Raw genomic sequence first — 19275 nt, 5'->3', positions numbered from 1 at the left:
ATAATGGTCCAACTAGAGTGTACAACTTATGGTGGCTGTTTTTCCCAAAGTGGTCACATTTGGCTGTAAAGTGATCACAATACCCCGTCTTATTGTTTCAGCCCAAAATGACTCATTCTAAGGAAGACTTGCTCTATTGCAAATCTTATGTAAAAGGTTTTACGTTAGATTAGTTAAATTATTAATGGCAATTGATTTACTAAAGATATGTACATCATCAACAAAAAAGGTAGTCAATAAGCGAAATTATGTGCGGATATTCAAGTAAAAATGAAATATGTCTTAACATGTAAAATTACCATACACAATGTTAACACTCGTTTTTGTTTCAAGGCAGTCAAATTATAGTGTTACCATTGTGTAATCAAATACGAATTTAAACCTGAAACGGGCCAAGAGTAACAAATTTTGTAGCACAAAGATAAGCAGGTTAGCGGGTTAAAACCATGCGAGTAACAAACCATGCACACTTACATTTTTGAAATGAACTATCTAACCATTTATTTTGGGGGGGGGGGGTGTTTGTAAATTCATGTCCCACATCGGTAGTGTAAAGGTGAAAGCTCATCTTTATAAGTGCCATAAAATATAATAGTACGATGTCTTTTGGAAAGGAGCCCAAGAGTAAATCCGTGAGGGCTTGGCCCAAGGCGGACAATATCGTACTACTATGAGCAGTGAACACAGAGGCCCAACACGAGGTGTTCATGCTTCCGCACAACAAACACCCCGAAAACACAGCATGTGGCGGAACTTGCATAAAAGGAAGTGATAACTAGCAAAATAAGCAAGCGAAGAACATGCTATAAACCATTCATCACTGGAAAGTGTAAATCCACAAGTCCACAACTCTGCTACAGTGACTAACAATAATACTTCGTACGGAGTAAATAGCATGTAAATGACTTGGAAGAAGGGAGCTTGAAGTGCCAAACGATGGAGGACTGGCCCCTCTACCTAAAGCCCTCAAATCTGCTCATGTATAATCGAGAGACTAGACTAGATAAAAGAGAACCCAGTCGGTTACACTGTGGTCTAAAAGGTCCAAACTAATAGAGTAATACCAGATACAACCTAGAATTTATCTGATCAACTCATTTGTTAGGTCTACTATCTGTGGTTCATTATTCCGACATGGTGATGCCCGATCACAACCATTCTTAATAGGCGAGTTAGAACCCCAAGCAGAACATCAGTTACAGTGAAAATCCTTCAAGAAAGCTAACAGAAAGCATTGAGTTTTAGTCATTTTTCGTTTACAAATGCTAATGCCGGAAAGAAGTCGCTCTTGACAAATTTATATGTTCTTTTTATATAAACTACTCGGACAAATTAGTCCCATCCCAATGCTTCTTAGTTTATATGTAAGGTGGCTTCTATATTCTATACATCAAAGCACTACCTCAATTTCAGTTAACTTTTACCTTGGTCTGTTAAGGTTGCGAGCTCTATCTACTCTTCAAGTCAACCACGATGACACTGATGTTGTCGGTGCTGTCTTTTCCCAGGGCAAGACACGTAAGAAGGGCTGCTACTCGAGCGCTTAGAGTGGGACATTCCTCGTCCAAACCCGTGCAAGCAGCATCCAACAGATTATCAATGGCAATATTTGCTTCTTGAAGACCCTGTAAAGCTACCTTGCAAGCTATGTGATTTGGTATAACATCCCAAAACCCATCACTTGCAAGGATTATACACTCGTCTTCTGGATCTCGTCTCGTGATGGTTATTTCGGGTTCTGAAATCACAATAGGCTTCAGAAACTTGTCCCCTGCTAAAAACAGACAAATGAGAAAGTGATTCAGGTAAATATAATGAGCAAGATAAAGAGTACAAAAACTTATATGAGACGGTCTTACATATGAGACTAACTCACCAACCCTATAATTGAATGAGAAGTACATAAAAGTTTTTGGTTGGTCTCACGTATGAGCCCGTCTCACATCTAAGACACGATGAATACAGAACTAAACTTAACAACTGAAAGATGTATCTGACGAGAAAAAGTTTTAACTTGAACTTCTAATAGAATGATGTTAAGAACACGAAAAGCCATCTGGATAGCAGATTGCACTTCCGTCCTATCATTCCGCATTTTTTCAGGGCCCTTTCAGAGTTTAGTTTCCATTTTATGTGAAGACAGATAACAAGCGAGAAATACTAATATATCAAAACATGAAAAAATATATGGATAAGTTTGCCGCAACCATGGCATGAGTCCATGACTGGCACCTTCGCTTATAATCACACACCTCTTAGATGTAAAGAAATATGTGTTACTATTACAGACCTGGGTTATAGTCGAAGATTTTGGAAAATTGCCAACACATCCAAGGGGCAAGGGTGTAGTTTATTTCATTCAGACTCGAGAAAGAGGAAAGAGTACCAAACACAGGTACATAACCAAGTACCGGAATAGTCATGACTCATTCTGAGACGCGACGACTCTGTCCTAGTAAGAGCAAAAGGGGCGTACAGGCATGCCTTCAAAATAAATACTGAAATTCAAAATGAAATATTTTTGAGTTTTCAAAGTGAAATGGAGAGATGGTGAGCCAGGGCTCCAAATTGTTAAAAGACCTTACTATACCAATTTCTTCCACAAATTTTGTCGTGCAAACTGTAACGCCCCGGTTTTAAAATAGCAAATATAAAATACAAATTTCTTATACCGCGGAAGCTTAAAAAAATAACAGAAAATAAAATAATTCACACTCCTCTCTAGAAAATACAAGGCTAAGCTTAAAAGTCTAGACGTCTTTGTCTTACTACCGATACTAAAAACCATGTTTTTAGTCATGACTCGATATGACCGGACCCGGACGAAGTCATGACCATTGTTGTTAAACCTCCCGATCCAGATTGTAGGATCTTACGATTTACGATCCAAAAAGTGGCGACTGATCCCGATCCTAGATAGGATCTTAATTTTGTAGGATCTTACGATTCAACTTGTCTGAAATTTGTTTAAAGTAGAATCTTAACCTGATCTTACGATTATACGACCTGATCCTACATTATTAGCATATCAATTTTTTTAGTTATCAGAATTATATATATGACTCTTAAGATAGAATTTACTATACACGGGAATAATTTATGGGCACATGCTAAGATAATGGTGTTTTGAGATTTAAACATATTTTGAGGGAGAGAGTTATCTATATACCTCACGATGACGAAAATGAGCATGTAAGTGATAATGGGGGTAATGAAGTGAGCGATAATGTGGATAATAGTCGTATTAATAATCATAATGATCATCTTGAGGGAGAAGGGTGCTTCAAATATTGAAGAGGAGGAGGAAGAAGAAGCCACTACCACTTAAAGTGGTGATTACGAAGCTTGGTGTGAGCAACCTTTTTGAGGATTCTAAATAAATAATGTAACATAAAATGTGGGACTTGCTTGGATCTTGTAGTTGTAGTTACTAGTTATGTAAAGAAAAAATGGCTTTTAGTAACGGTAGTAAGACAAAGACGTCTAATAATATAAGCGTAGCCTTGCATTTTCCGTAAGGGAAATACAAGCGGTAACCCCTTTGTAAATATTTTATTTTTCTCTACTTTTTGTAAATTTCCGATATATAATAGATATTTGAACACCCCTTTGTATTTCATATTTGCTATTTTAAAATGGGGGCATTACACAAACCAACTTTTCCATCTTTCCATCTGAGCGACGAACGTGTTTCGATAGGGGGATTTGGATTGAAAGGAGAGGGATGTAATCTCCTTTGTTTGGTTAGCAAAATGAGGTGAAGGGAATTGGAGGGAAGAGAGAAATGATCCCTCCATTTCTCTTCTACAAGCCAAATTAAACTTCCTCCAACAAAGGAGAGATTTGGAAGGAAAACTCCCTCCCTCCATTCCCCTCCCCTCCCCTCCCCTCCTCTTCCCTTCCCTTCCCTTTTCTTTTCCTATCCAAACAAGACAGAGAAGATGTAGAGAAGGGTCGTATTTATGTGTCAGGTATAGATCCTATGGAATATCCATAGGATCTGGCTCGTAGAGGCACTCGGTCAAAGCTCGGCTCGAAATCGATCATCCGAGTTGGCTTAACCAAATCCGAGCTTTGTAGAGCTCGGATTGGAAGCTCTTTTATTTATTTATTCTTCAAAGATTTTGAACTTAATCAAATGTAATTTTAGCATTTATGATTATATTTTTATTATATTTGATAAAGTATTTTATACTTACATTTATCTTAAGATATATTTATTTTTAATTTGATTTAAAAAGTGAAAGAAAAGAAAGGAAAATAATCTTTATTCCGAGCTAATTCCAAGCTTTAACTTTTTAAGCTTGGAGACTTCTAAGCCAAGCTCGAGGTCAAATTTCTCGAGTCGAGCTGGACCTTAGCCAATTCTAATTCCACCCAAGTTCGAGCTGATTTCGGCTCGGTTACACCACTACCCTTGAGTACCAGCCTACCAGGTATCGTGTATTCATGTCGAACACGTGTATGGGACTAGATATGAAGCACTGAAGTAACTTATGGTGGAGTTTACAAAGTGAGGGTAATCTTTAATATGGGATGTAACTAAAATATTAATGATGATGAATTTTAGAAACGGAAATGCAAGCACCCAAATTAAATATTTTTAAGCTGAAACCAACCACATAAAGTCCCATTGCATTACCCCCTCCACGCTAAAAATTTCAGAGAATGAGAAAGGTTTTGTACTTGTGTATCAGAATCTAGGAGTGGTCGAGATTTTGGGTACACCAGCGTCATAATAGTTAGCGGGGGATACAACAAATATTACTGTTTGCCTTAACATAACTGAAAACTAGAAGTAAATGTGTCATTATGAGCTTAGGAATGCCATAGACTCGGGAAAGGACAAGCAGGTTTGCTTGTATGGTAACTATGCAGAACTTTCAGATGCCTCACGGCAGCAGAAACTTTTAAGTTAAAAGAGCTGATGAATATTAAATTGAAATTATGGCTAAATCGTAAGATCGTTCAAAATAATTCTCACGGAAAACAGGAGAGAGAGACAGTTAGGGAAAAAACTTCAGCTAATAAGTGTTATTCTGCTATCAACTAAGAATAAGATGTGAGCTTTTGGAAACAACTAAAACTTAACTAGGGTGTTGAAGTAGCACCAACACTAAAAGCCTCATCTTCTAAGTTGACAAAGCATCCAAGTGGAGAAAATAACCTCTTAGGATTGCCGAAAAAATGGCCTTGACAAAATTAAAAGAGCAATATCTTTCACAAATCCAAGCAATTGCTTGGATTTCTGAAAGATATGGCTCTTTTAATTTTGTCAAGGCCATTTTATAATTGCTTAGCACAGATAATAGGGAAAATACATACACAAATATAATCGCCTAATGTCCCAGGATCCCGTGGTTTGACAGAGATTCATGTACTGCCAAGGGAGACTGGCAAAACTGCACTCCTTCAATCATTGGTAGTCCCAATGAACGACGACAATCTATGTTTAGGAAAGACAAATGCAGACAATGCAGTCTGTTGACAAGATAAAGCCACACACGTCCAGCACAGTAATGAGAATGAGAAAATATGTGTGCTAGTCTACAAAAGAATCTGAATCATAACTTTGCTGTGAGAGTCATTGATAGTACTACATGGCAAATGGTCACAAAAACATTAGCACTAGAAGAAAATAACAGACAGGCAAAAAACTTTACCTATAGCACGGGACATTGCGAGGACCCCTTGAACACGAGCCCCGTCCAAATACATTACTCGTCCACCCGCAGCTTCAATTCTTGCTAGTTCATCAGGCCTATCCGGCTATCACCCAAGGCAAGTTATTAATTAATTTTTTGTAATTCCACAGATTCTTGCATAAGAGAATTGACAAATGCAAATAAATATAGTGGCTCAAAAATCTCAAGGTTTCACTATAATCATGGTTATCCGTTATCAAGCCAAAATATGTAGTAAAGATTCCAGACATAGTGGATTCATTAAAGGAAGCATGTATCTGGGGAAGGAGATGCTGCAGCCCTGACCAACTTTTTCCTCTTTTCCTAAACTTGATAAAACTATATATGATGATCCCTGATGTTGAGCATGTCCAGACTTTATGTAACACATAAATGATAAATGATACCAAGTATCGCGAATAGGGTCTTATTGTTAATAACCTCATCAGCCTACATGTACATAAAGCAAGAGATAACTACATTGTTTGACAGAAACAGCAGGAAGAGCAACCAAGATTTTAATTCCGGGGAAGAGCAACCAAATAGCGTAATTACCCTGTGGTTGATGAACACAAAGACATTCTGCAAATCTTCAATATCAGACTGAATACGATATACACTTCTTGTCCTTCAATGTTAAACACCCCCAATAAGGTACTATCTGTTGTGACCATCTAACCTTTACTTGACTGCCAGTAATCCTTCGATGTATTAATGAGAACTAGTCTATGTTTGCCAACTGAATCTAACACTTAAGAAAGTAAAGTAACGAATAGATCTCAGTCTTCAAAACTGTTGCGAAGTATTTCCATTTCTAGCCACTAGTAGTGAACAATATACACCACGTTCATAGGTTAATCCACCTTTAATTAACTCAAGGAAAGGATGAGTAAATCACAACTTGCATTTGAACCCTTCTTACCTTACAACTTCTCAGAAGTAGAGTATCATAATTCATTAAGGCTGAAATCATGCATAAATGAGGAATTGAGTCAGTGACAAACTAGCTTGTTTATGGCTGGAAAGAGTGGAAACATTGCCTTTGAACACTCAAATTCCAAACTAGCAGCGCTAGCAGCCATCCTCCTAAACATTGAGGAGTCGTTTGGTTACATACGGGAACTTACAATGCCTAGGAAGTGTCATATCACATGAATTTAGAATTCATGTGAATTAGAAAATGTTGTTTGGTTACATATAGGCATTGTAATTCATGTAGGCATTCCCACTTACCTAGGGGGATCTAGGTAAGTAACTTCCTCCATTATGGAGGAATTGGAATTCATGGGAAGTTCCAATTCATGTGAATTGGGGTAACCAAACAACCTACCCATTTTGCAATTCACATGAATTAAAGTTCCTGTGTAATTTAGTGGGCAACCAAACGACCCCTGAGATCATCAAAGGTAAACAATACTACGTAGTTGATACTCCATCCCATTCTCTGGATTCAAACCACTTGCCATTTTTGGTTCATAATTTCCTAAAATAGCAAAAATAAACATCCCAAATGACCAATAATTACATACTCATAGTGTTTTGGTAGGGTGGGTGACATGGTGATAAAGTAAATGGCATTTTGATAAACTATCTATATGTGATCCATTTTTCATAATATTGGAGCAAAAAGCAAATGGTATGGTTTTATTGAATGGAAGGGAGTACAAGATTACTAACCAACTCTTTCAATGAACTACACCTTAAGGCGACCAAGGTAAGGAAAGAACTAGTTATAAACCTGCTAAATCTCCATTCAAAGCTTTTGAATCTCTTATGAGGTTGCAATATCATGAAAGTGTAATATTTTGATGATTTAGCAAAGACAAGCCCATCCTTTTACTAAATACGGAGTGCATTCTTAATGGTGACTCCAATAACGAAAAGAGTGGCCACATTACCGCTTATGCCTCATCTCCTTTTCTAGAGACTAACTTTCCTCGTGGCAGGGAATTGATGACGATGTTTGAACAACGTGAAAAGTTCTTGAGCAGCTTACATGTTTATAATATTTCAATGTTCCATGACCAGCATCAAGAGATCTCAATCGTTAAAAATCTATCCCAAAGTTACTCTGGTTAATTCGCCTCCTTAGAGCAACGGGAAATAACAAAGATACAAATCTCAAATAGACTTATCAGTTTCTTTACAACGAAATAACTATAAAATTACTAAAGCGAGATCACTCCCGCTATTTAGTGGCTTGTTGCTTAAATGCCCTAATGCATTGAACAAGTTTACTCTAACCCATAATTTTCATTGTCTTACCGTTATATTCCCAAGAACTATAAAAACTTAAGTTACATGGAAGATTTTTCATTAACCTAGAAAAGAATGAGATCCCAACAAGTAAAATTCTTTTCGTTATTGGAGTCACTATATGACCAAGAAAACTATAAAAACTTGAGTTATATGAAAGTTTTCCCATATGACCAATATACCGCTTTAAATTCTTTTATTTGTTGATAAACTAAAAAAAAATAAAACAAATTTCAATATGAATCCACGTGTGAAGACTTAAATAGAAATACCTTTTTCTTGTTTCGCTTCGTTAGCGTGTATTCCTTTCTTAGACTTTCTCGTACGCAATTTTGTGCTAATGAAGGCGATTCATCCTTCTACTTAATCGAGTGTTGACACAAAGAATTCGTGTATTCAACCTTCTATTTGAGACAAACCGCCATCGCTAAAACACTCCTTTAGAAAATGAATCCTCTTTAACGGAGAAGTTCCCACATAATCATGCCTATGCACAACTCCATTTTTTTTTTGTTTATAAGAAATGAATTGATCTTATCTTGCCTTATTAACTTCTTAAATTGCCACTAAGAATATAATAGAAAAACGAGAAGACGAGTAGTTTGAGCAAAATGATGGTCTTGTTCATTTGCCTTTTCAATAAAGCCATTGTGTAAACCTTTCAATTAATACTACACAATGATTTACACCTTATTAAAGGATGAGATCCCTACAAGAAGGAAAGTTCTCATTAAACCTATAATCTTGATTGTTGCTTCAAGCACTTTGCTCGCGTTAGGTGAAATGCATTCTTGAGAGTGATTAAAATAAGAATAGGATTGATGACACCGTATTCCTTCAACTCTCTTCCGTTTCACAACAAATTCTTCAAAGGGTGAACAAGACACGTGGATAAAGCTTTTGATGTAGACGGCGGTGCCATCTCATGAATAACAAAAGATTGTGATTTAACAAAGCATGGTCCACCAAAATTTCTTGCTTGTTAAGAAATGCACCTTGCTCTTGACTTCTTCCACAATGGTAAGATCTCATCAAACTTCAATGTTCTTTATCGGCAAACTTTTGCATCACTATAACCCCTCTTAATCATTGAAAATAATTCAACACCGTATTCTTTAGCCCAAACCATTCGATCACATGACTCAGAAAGATGGTTCTAAGCATCTGCATCTACCTTTTTTCCTTTTGAAGGTAAACTAATATTGCTATGGTGAGTTCATGAAAATACATTTAGTTTTAGCAAGACCGCAAGATCTATCCACTTGCTTAGTGTAATGGATGTTGGGCAATTCGAGGAGGGAGAAAATTAATCCTTAATTTCATATTGTATCATTGGTTTCCGTACATCCTCTCTTGAAATTCTAGGATTAAGAGAAAGACCAACATTACACAGCTCTAGGAAATAACATTGTGATTCTGCCACACAACAAGAACAGTAAAATGGAGATTTCATTCTCAAGACCTTTGAACGATCTAAAAATTTCCTTGGCGCTATCTAAGTTTGCCATGGATTTCCCATCTTTCTCGAGCTGGACTTCCTTCTTGAGGGTTCATAGACATAAGTTTGAAACAAAGTTGATGATTTAATCATTACTCCCAAATACATCACAATCATTTTAGCAAAACCTTTATTGCCACCATATATAAACTTTTAGTCATTGAAGTGGCCATTATCATCCTATATAGTTGAGTTAATTTAGAGACATTCCATCCTTCCGTCACTACCCTTTCCTAAAGTTAAGCATCAAGTTACCGGAAAATGCATTTACTACTAGACAACTAATGAAGCAAAAATCGTCTGATTTTAAACATATATCTGACATTTCCATACAAACCTCCATGCCTTTTATGGAGGAAAAAAAAGGTTCAAATCATTGTGCATTACACATCCCCCTATAAACTAGCATCACAGGCCGACCTAGAAACGAGGTAGCATTCCGCTAAGCCGAGAACATCATCAAAAGATCATCTCCCTTCTAGTTTAACATTAGCATACAATTGCAAATGCAAGACACTAATCTCAATTCTCAAGTACTATCCATCAAATATCCTAAATAATACTCCCCAGTAAACATGAACTTCACAGGAAGTATCTTAACAACATCAAATCACATTTTGAAATACAGTATACAATAGCCAAGCATCTTCCGACACAATCAATTCAAAACCCTAAGAAAAATCGCAACATTCGAATCAATCGAGCAAAACAGCAAATAAATTAGGCAAAATCTACAATTGAAATCGACAAAAATTGACAAACCTTGTGATCAGCAGAAAGCGGAAAATCGCGAGCACGGCGACGACAAAGCACCGCGCGAGAATCGCCACAATTAGCAACAATAATCTTATCAGGAGTAACGACGGCGACGGTGGCGGTGGATCCGACGGTGGAGGTGGCGCAATCGCAATCGTGCACGGCGGCGGCAGCGACACCGCAAGCGCAGGTGGATAGAGCAAGGTCATCCATCCTCATGAAAGCTCGCTTCAGTGCTTGATTCCATAACAAGTCTTCTTCGTCGGAAACTTGAGGATGATTGTTGATGGCGCATGGTGTTGGTGTAATGCGCATGAGTTCATCTTTAACAAGCGTGTGGAGTTTTTCTTTGCATAGTGTTGACACCTGTTGAAAACCAGTTTAGTCAAGCCACATATACGGTAATATTAATACTCCCTCGGTCTCGGTCATTTATTGTCCTTTGATTTGGCACAAATGCCGAGAAAAGAGGGAGAGGTCAATTACTAGTTCAATTCTCACTGGCGACATAATACGCTCATTTAAACCAATAAAAATAATTAATACGGAGTATTATTTAAAACGGAAAATTCACCTGGTACCTGAGTTTGACATTTTGCACAAAATAATCAATTTTTTTATCCAAAAAACTTTTAGAAGGCACAACTCGTGTTTATGAGTTTAGATAGTGACAATTATTCTTTTCTCAAATCAGTCGTCTTTCCAAGAATTACGATTTGAAAAACAAAACTTGTCGTATTTAGATCTCGGGACTAAGAGTGTTTGTATGTCAAAGTTTTTTTGACTGAACAAACTTTGAGTGACCATATCTCTTGATCACGAGTTCTAAACTCGGCAAAAAAAAAATTCCAAATCATATTACGTAAACACAAGTTATGGCCTCTTAAACTTTACCAGATAAAAAATTGAGTATTTCATGCAAAATGTCAAATCTCAGGGATACACCGCGTCAATTATTAACGAGGGGAGTCGAGCCCGAGTTTGGCCTTGCTTGGCTTGTGCTCAAGAACCAAAGCTCGAGCCGATCTCGAGCTTACCCGGGCTTGAAAAAAATGGGCTCGTTATCAAGCTTGCGAGCTTTAATGTGAGTTCGAGCACTCGAGCTCAATTCGAGCCTTTATATAATTGTTACTTCTTTGATTTTTTTTCTTCCGACAATTTTAATAATAAGGCTCGAAAGATTATATGTAAAAATATTTGACAAATTAGTCAGACATTTCATTTGTGTGATATAAATATATAATCATGATAGAATATTTTTACAACATATGAGCAATGTCTTATCTAATCACACAAGTTCGAGTCGTTCGCGAGCATTTCGAGTCGAGCTAGCGTTTGCTCGACTTGACTCGTTAAGCTCCAGAGCCATGCTAGGGCCGGAGTCGGGCTCGTACTAGCCGATCTCGAATTGCTCGCGAGCTGTCACGTCTCATTAACACCTCTACTCTGAAGTGACTATTACCGGACTTTAAATTCAATTTAAGGATAAACCGAAGTAAGTGGGATACATTTTGTGTAGGTTTAAATCGATTTTTGAAATTTTATTTAAGCTTCATTTTAAAACTCATAAACAATATTTTGGGAGTACAAAATGTGAGAGTAATTGATACCCAAAGATTTAATTTTGGGGACAAAAATAGACTAGATTTAACTAGGTTATGGAAAAAATTAAGGTGGTGATTGAAGTGTCTTCTATGAATTTTATTCGTCTAGTTTAACCTTGTTTGCTGTGTCAAAATCCCAATCACTACTACGAAATGGATAGGTAATAGAGAGAAAGTTAATGACAAAAAATTAGGTTAATTTATAGACTAATAAAATACAGATATAATGTAACGCTCCGATTTTAAAAGAGCAAATATAAATACGAAGGGGTGTACAAACAGTACCATTATCTTATTAAGCAGCCGAAACTTACACAACGATAAGAAGAAAACCTATTTTACAGAGACGTTATGCCGTATTTTCCCTACAGAAAATACAAGGCTACCTATAAAACGACAACAGTCTTAAGATTATAACTTGCCATTTTCTTAAAGAACTTAGCACTTTCTTCCTCGTTATTGGAATTGTTGTTGTTTCTTAGCGCCTCGGCCATGATTGCCGCAAAATTATTCAAATCGGACTGCTCATTAAAGGCGGGTCGATTAATATCGATATTGTTAAACTGAGCCATCCTATTAGACATAAAGAGTAAGTCGTCATGCTCCTAGTTAATATAAACAAGCTACTTATATACATACATATATCACATTATTATATTACACATTATTCTACATTTACATCTACATATACATATTTATATACATTCCTAAAAGAAATAATTTTACATGTCACCTGCTACCTACCAGAGTCGGGTGACTACTATGCATTACAAGACAAGTAATACTACTACTACTACTACTACTATCAGTTCTAAACCACTCTCACATCATATATTACATTATTTATACACAATTTCCCTTTCCCACGGTTCCTCACTCACTAAGCTTCCTAATCACTGCTTTCAGGGGTACCGACTTCTTTCGGTTCTTCCTCTTCTTCTTCTTCTTCCTCAATATCTGAGCCACTCTCATCCTCAAGTTGGTCATTATTCACATTGTCATCCCCTTCATTACCCTCGTTATTGTTCACAGGTTCATCTTCCTCATTATCGGATACATATATTACCCTATCTCTTTCAACAATGATAAGCTCCCAGGCTAAAGCCTCAAAGGTAGGGAACCAGATATCATAAAAAGCTCATCTGTGCAAATACTTCGAGTGATTAGGGATTCCATTTATGATCAAGTCATCATATCTATCCCTGAAATTTTTCCGCGGAGGAAAATTGGGTAAAGTTTTGATCAGACAATCTGCCTTAAATGGTTCACTCCTCCGATATTTGGGAAACAGGGTATTGTATTCAGTCAAAGCGATTCTCAGTCGTGCTATGTGAATGGACACTTTCTCCGCTGGATCCATAGCTAAATCATAAGGAGGAGGTAGTACCATTTTGTCTTCTAAAACATATGACATTATTAAAATCTCATTAGTATCACATATGTAAACAAAACACAGTAAGGAGTCGTTTGGTTCACCATGGGAAGATAGAATTCCCGGGAAGATTAAATTCATGTGAAGTTGAAAATCATGTGAATTGTAGAAATCTTGTTTGGTTGGATATGGGAACTCCCACTTACCTAGGGGGAGCTAGGTAAGTGACTTTCTACATTATGTAGGAATTGGAGTTCTATAGGAAGTTCTACTTCCTATGAATTGGGCAACCAAACAAACCTTCATTTAGCTACTTCCCATGATTTTCCAATTCCTATGAATTTGGAAGGCAACCAAACAACCCCTAAGAATAGTAATAATAATATGAATAACATTATTATCCTTAAAATTGGGTAAAGTTTTTATCAGACAATCTGCCTTAAATGGTTATATTATTATTACTATTCTTATTGTGTTTTGTTTACATATGTGGTACTAATGATATTTTAATAATGTCATATGTTTTAGAAGACAAAATGGTACTACCTCCTCCTTATGGTTTAGCCATGGATCCAGCGGAGAAAGTGTCCATTCACATAGCACGACTGAGAATCGCTTTGACTGAATACAATACCCTGTTTCCCGAATATCGGATGAGTGAACCATTTAAGGCAGATTGTCTGATCAAAACTTTACCCAATTTTCCTTTGTGGAAAAATTTCAGGGATAGATATGAGGACTTGATAATAAATGGAATCCCTAATCACTCGAAGTATTTGCATCGAGGAGCTTTTTATGATATCTGGTTCCCTACCTTTGAGGCTCTAGCCTGGGAGCTTATCACTGTTGAAAGAGAGAGGGTAATATATGTATCCGATAATGAGGAAGATGAACCTGTGAACAATAACGAGGGTAATGAAGGGGATGACAATGTGAATAATGACCAACTTGAGGAAGAGGGTGGCTCAGATATTGAGGAAGAAGAAGAAGAAGAAGAACCGGAAGAAGTCGGTACCCCTGAAAACAGTGATTAGGAAGCTTAGTGAGTGAGGAACCATGGGAAAGGGAAATTGTGTATAAATAATGTAATATATGGTGTGAGAGTGGTTTAGAGCTGATAGAAGTAGTAGTAGTATTACTGGTCTTGTAATGCATAGTAGTCACCCGACTCTGGTAGGTAGCAGGTGACAGGTAAAATTATTTCTTTTAGGAATGTATATAAATATGTATATGTAGATGTAAATGTAGAATAATGTGTAATATAATAATGCGATATATGTATGTATATAAGTAGCTTGTTTATAATAACTAGGAGCATGACGACTTACTCTTTGTGTCTAAAGGATGGCTCAGTTTAACAAAATCGATATTAACCGACTCGCCTTTAATGAGCAATCTGATTTGAATAATTTTGCGGCAATCATGGTCGAGGCGCACTAAGAAACAACAACAATTCCAAAAACGAGTAAGAAAGTGCTAAGTTCTTTAAGAAAATGGCAAGTTATAATTCTAAGACTGTCGTCGTTTTATAGGTAGCCTTGTATTTTCTGTAGGGAAAATACGTCAGTAACGTCTCTGTAAAATAACTTTTTTTCTTATCGTTGTGTAAGTTTCCGCTGCTTAATAAGATAATGGTACTGTTTGTACACCCCTTCGTATTTATATTTGCTCTTTTAAAATCGGGGCGTTACATATAACAATATATTTTTGTTTGAATAGATCGATCTTTTTTTTTTTTTTTTTTTAAAGTTTGGTCTTTTCCCATTTATATCCCTCACTAATAGGATGAGATTAATGGGTTGAACAGGAGAACTCAAGACCCTTTAAAATTTCACCAAACTAACCAAGTGGTGTTAGTTCAATGGTAGCCGGATTAAACCTTGAAGCTTGTACAAATGCAGGAGTTGAGAGGTCCCGGGTTCGACTACCAGCTGGGGCGATGATCACTTGACCACTGCAGCCCCCAAAGGGGGTGACTTACATGGTCCATGTGGTGGTGCGGGAATGCATGGGCCCGGGGGATTCAACCCCCTCGTCATCAAAAAAATAAAATAAAAAAATTCACCGAACTTTTAACTTTTTAACTTTTAACTACTACTCCGTACATCTTTTCCATTTTTTCCCTCTCCGTTTCCTTCCAACAGTTTAGATGAGTAGATTCTATCTGAAAATGGTCCAATGGTAAGAATTTTACTCAATAGATGATGAGATGAAAGTAAAATAGTATATTAAATGCAGGGGCGGCCAATGAGTTCGGGACGTCCTGTTCCGAATATTAAGTAGAGGTTCCAAAACTAAAATTAAATTACCATTTACTCAGGGTACTAAACGAAGATTATTGATCACCGTTCACTGACTCATAGTAATTGATCATCATCGTACATTTATACATAGCAAAAGAAAAAAAGGAAATTTTGAATATAGAAAATGCTAAGAAATATTTTAGGCATTTGTAAAAAAAACCAATTACTATAAAATAAGACAGTCTCACACTATGAAATGATCCATTTTTTATAAAATAACTATTCGTTTAATGCTAATAAATGATTTGTTTTTACTCCATAAAACCGTCTTACAATATAAAACCGTCTTATACAATAATTACTTTAAAATTTGATAGATAAAATTGTCACAAAAAAAAGAATACAAGAATCAAGAATGGTAAAAATGTCTTAAAAAAATTACTAGTGTACTATTACCGTGTATTCTATGAACCAATTAAATAATAATCGGATCCCAATAATAATAATAAGAAAATGAATTTGGGGAAAGGAGGAAACAAAGAAGTAGGAAAAGTAGATGCACTAATGCTAATGCAACACTAAGTATTACGGAGTAATATTTGACTATTTGTATGGATTGGGCTCAAAATTTTGGGGCCCTATTTCTCCTTGGGCCCCGGTGCAAAGAGCTGAAATGCTCAACCTCTTAGCTGCCCGTGATTAAATGGAACGGAAATAAAATAATGAGGATCATAACTCTTTTTTATAGTATAAAAATTGTCGCAATTATGGTATAAAGTCGTTATACATATACTCCATATAATAATTGATTTATAACACACATTTTATGACATAGGCGAGGACTTTTTATCTGTAAATACATTAACACAAATTCTCATTGAAGACATGACATATCCGTCACAAGCTGAAGACGGATACCATTTTACCTCACAATGTACCCACTTTTTCTCTCTCTGCAACACTATTCATGTGGTCCTCTTTCTCCACTAACCCATTTTATTACCATTTTATCTCACAAAATATCCGTCACAAATGGTAACCCGTCACAAGGGAGACTAATTGATACATTAAAAGGACAAATTTAATTATGACGAAAGTAAATTTAGACCTAGTTTATGGCAAACTAGTTAACATCTCCCCAAAAATGGAACTTATCACCACCATTTGTGAAGATGATATGCTCACTCAAAAAAGACATTTATTATTCACAAAATCTCATTGAAGACGGGCGATATCCGTCACAAGCTTGTGACAGATATCATTTTCTCTCACAAAATGCCCATTGAGAGGTGAGTGTGAAGCACATGGGGGGTGCCTCACCTTGTCCCCTCTCCCTTTTTGTGAGAGGTCACAAGCTTGTGACGGGATTAGCCGTCACAAGCAAGACTAGTTGTTTATTATTTGGGTTCAACTTTCTAAGGGTATGAAACTAAGACCTATAAGAGCATGTACAATAAAAAGGATTTACCCTCCTCTTAACACTCTCTGTCATCTAAGAGGAGGCCATCTCTATTGTAGAGTAAAATGGATATCCTCTTAGATAGATGAAAGACTCCATTTCCTCTAAAATTAGAGGAAGAAGAACTTTGCCCCTTGTGTCAACCATCCAATTACATTTTTCCATTTTTAGTATTTATATTTTATTTTTTCCTTTTAATAGAAGTTAAAATATAATTAAAATGGTAGAGGATGAATAAAAAGATCCTCTCTATTGCACAAAAATATATAACAAGAGGATCGATGACCATAGTGGAAATGAATGTGGGTCGTAGAAAAACTGATGTGTTAAAAAATGAGAGGGTATAAGAAAAGATAAGAGGATGGTAATGTACTCTCTATTGTATATGCTCTAAACACGTTTTTTCCATTGAAATCAACTCTGTCAAACACTTAAATTAAATTCAGAGTACTATGTAAATACATAAATGAGATAAAAAGCATGTCGTCTAATAAATTTCAATAAATTCTCATCTTATCCACCAATATAAGATAATACTTCTATATGATCTATTTTACACTTAAAACGAATAGAGCCGTCTTAAAAAAGATCGACTGATCTTCAATATAGGCTACGAAGTAACGAAAATTTTTCAACAGGATACTTATTACGTCATTTAACATGTTCCATCAACTACGAGTCTACGATATGTCCGTTATATGACATAGATGGTATGCCATCAAAACGTTAAATATACGGAGTAATACGTTCACTCTTAAAACTGCCTTGTCCAAAAATTTACTATTGAGTCAAAAATTTACTATTGAGTAGTAGGGGTGGTCAGCAGTGCGGGTCAACTGGGTTCGGGACGGGCCAGGGAAGGGGCGGGTCAGGATTTGGGAGACCCGGAACCGGCCAGAGTAAGGGGGTAGGGTGGGCCGGGTTGAGGCGGGTCGCTCTGGGCCGGGTTGAGGCGGGTCGGGGCGAGCCGGGTTAGAAGTGACCCGTGAGGCGGGTCTAGGACCGGTTTGGACGGGCTGGGTTTGACATTTGGGGACCCGTAACTGGCCCGGATATAGGGGCGAGTTGGGGCGGGTCCGGGTCTGACGGGTCGGTTTCATCAACGGGTCACATGCAGGCCGAGTCCGGGTTAGCAAGGGCCGACCCGAAGCTGTTGACCACCCCTATTGAGTAGCACCATTGATAACGCTCAAAAACATATGAAATCGGTTCTGTTAGTTTATTTGTTTATCTTTTTCCACGTTTGATAAAAAGTATTTTAATTAAAGGTAAAGAAATGAATAAGACAGATAAATAAAAGGTAGAGGATATAGAGTACTATACATGGGAGCCGCCGTGACCATCATAGACAGCAAAGAAATGCACAGGATGAAATTGAGCAATCTCGGGACGACATAAATCCATACAAACCATCACCGTATCTTCCATCACTCTCATTCGACCCGCTATCGACACCATCCCCCACACTGGTGCCACCACCACTTGTTCCGCCACCGGCCTCTCGTATTTCGTACGTCTCCTGCTCTCCATCCTCCGTTGTCGCCGTTCCCTACACTTTTCCGGTGTAATATCACTACTATTGGGGACGTTATGCTCGCTCTTTAATTCGCTTAACATGTTTTTCATGTCTGATCACAAGTAACGCAAATGAGTACTAGTAACGTAAACACAAATGAGTAGTAACGTAGTACAGTAGTAGTGAGTGTAATGTTATATGAGTATGTTTTTAAAATTCATACGTTTTTTTTGTTAATTAATTAATATAAATATAAATGAAGGGGATCTTTTTAAGGTAGGTGTAAGAAGGAAGAGTGCAACGTGGAAGATATTAGTATTTGCGTGGTGGAATAAAAAGAAGGAAAGAAATTGAAAAATAAATTAGTAAAATAAGAAAATAATTCCAGGTGTATAAATAAGAGAGAGATGGGAAATAAGGAAAAAGAGTGGCGGCAAAATCTTCGAGTGTTTGTGCTAGGCCGTTACGCCCTTATTTCCACGTACCAATTTAATGCATTTTCTATGTTTTAGCGGCGGAGTAAGGATTTAGGCCCTGTTCTTTTGGACTTCAAGTCACTTAATTTAAGTTAACTTCAGATCTTATAAGTTAAGTTCAGTTCAGTTCAGATTCTATAAGTTCAGTTCATATCCTATAAGTTCGATTCGATTCGATCCTATAATTTGATTCGATTCGATCCTATAAGTTGATTCGATCCTATAAGTTCGATTCGATTCAATTCGAATCCTATAAGTTGATTCGAGATCCTATACGTCACTTAATTTAAGTTCGATTCGATCCTATAAGTTCGATTTAGTTGATTCGAGATCCTATAAGTTCGATTCGAGATCCTATACGTCACTTAATTTAAGTTCGATTCGAGATCCTATAAGTTCGATTAAGTTCGA

The 19275-nt window shown here is 36.9% G+C and overlaps 1 protein-coding gene across 3 annotated transcripts; it reads right to left on the bottom strand.

The window, feature by feature from the left end:
* Nucleotides 1–1167: 1167 nt before the first annotated feature.
* LOC141656577 (putative protein phosphatase 2C 75) lies at nt 1168–18579 on the bottom strand. Of its 3 annotated transcripts, XR_012548529.1 has the most exons (5): nt 18196–18579; nt 10201–10560; nt 5664–5769; nt 5326–5481; nt 1689–1774 (listed from the first exon to the last, which is right to left on the bottom strand). XR_012548529.1 is itself a non-coding variant. In XM_074463526.1 (4 exons), the coding sequence occupies exons 1-4, from the start codon at nt 18496–18498 to the stop codon at nt 1449–1451; spliced, it is 1095 nt and encodes a 364-aa protein (XP_074319627.1). In that variant the 5' UTR covers nt 18499–18571; the 3' UTR covers nt 1168–1448. The 3 variants fall into 3 exon arrangements, 2 of the variants coding, with proteins under 2 accessions (XP_074319627.1, XP_074319628.1); XM_074463526.1 differs by lacking the exon at nt 5326–5481 and having other exon boundaries at nt 1168–1774; nt 18196–18571; XM_074463527.1 differs by lacking the exon at nt 5326–5481 and having other exon boundaries at nt 1168–1771; nt 18196–18417.
* Between the last annotated feature and the right edge of the window lie 696 nt (nt 18580–19275).

The sequence above is a fragment of the Silene latifolia genome, chromosome 5 (assembly GCF_048544455.1).
Source record: "Silene latifolia isolate original U9 population chromosome 5, ASM4854445v1, whole genome shotgun sequence".
Taxonomy (NCBI): Eukaryota; Viridiplantae; Streptophyta; class Magnoliopsida; order Caryophyllales; family Caryophyllaceae; genus Silene; species Silene latifolia.
Note: the sequence above shows the minus strand (reverse complement) of the source record. Positions and strands in the feature narration are given on the sequence as shown.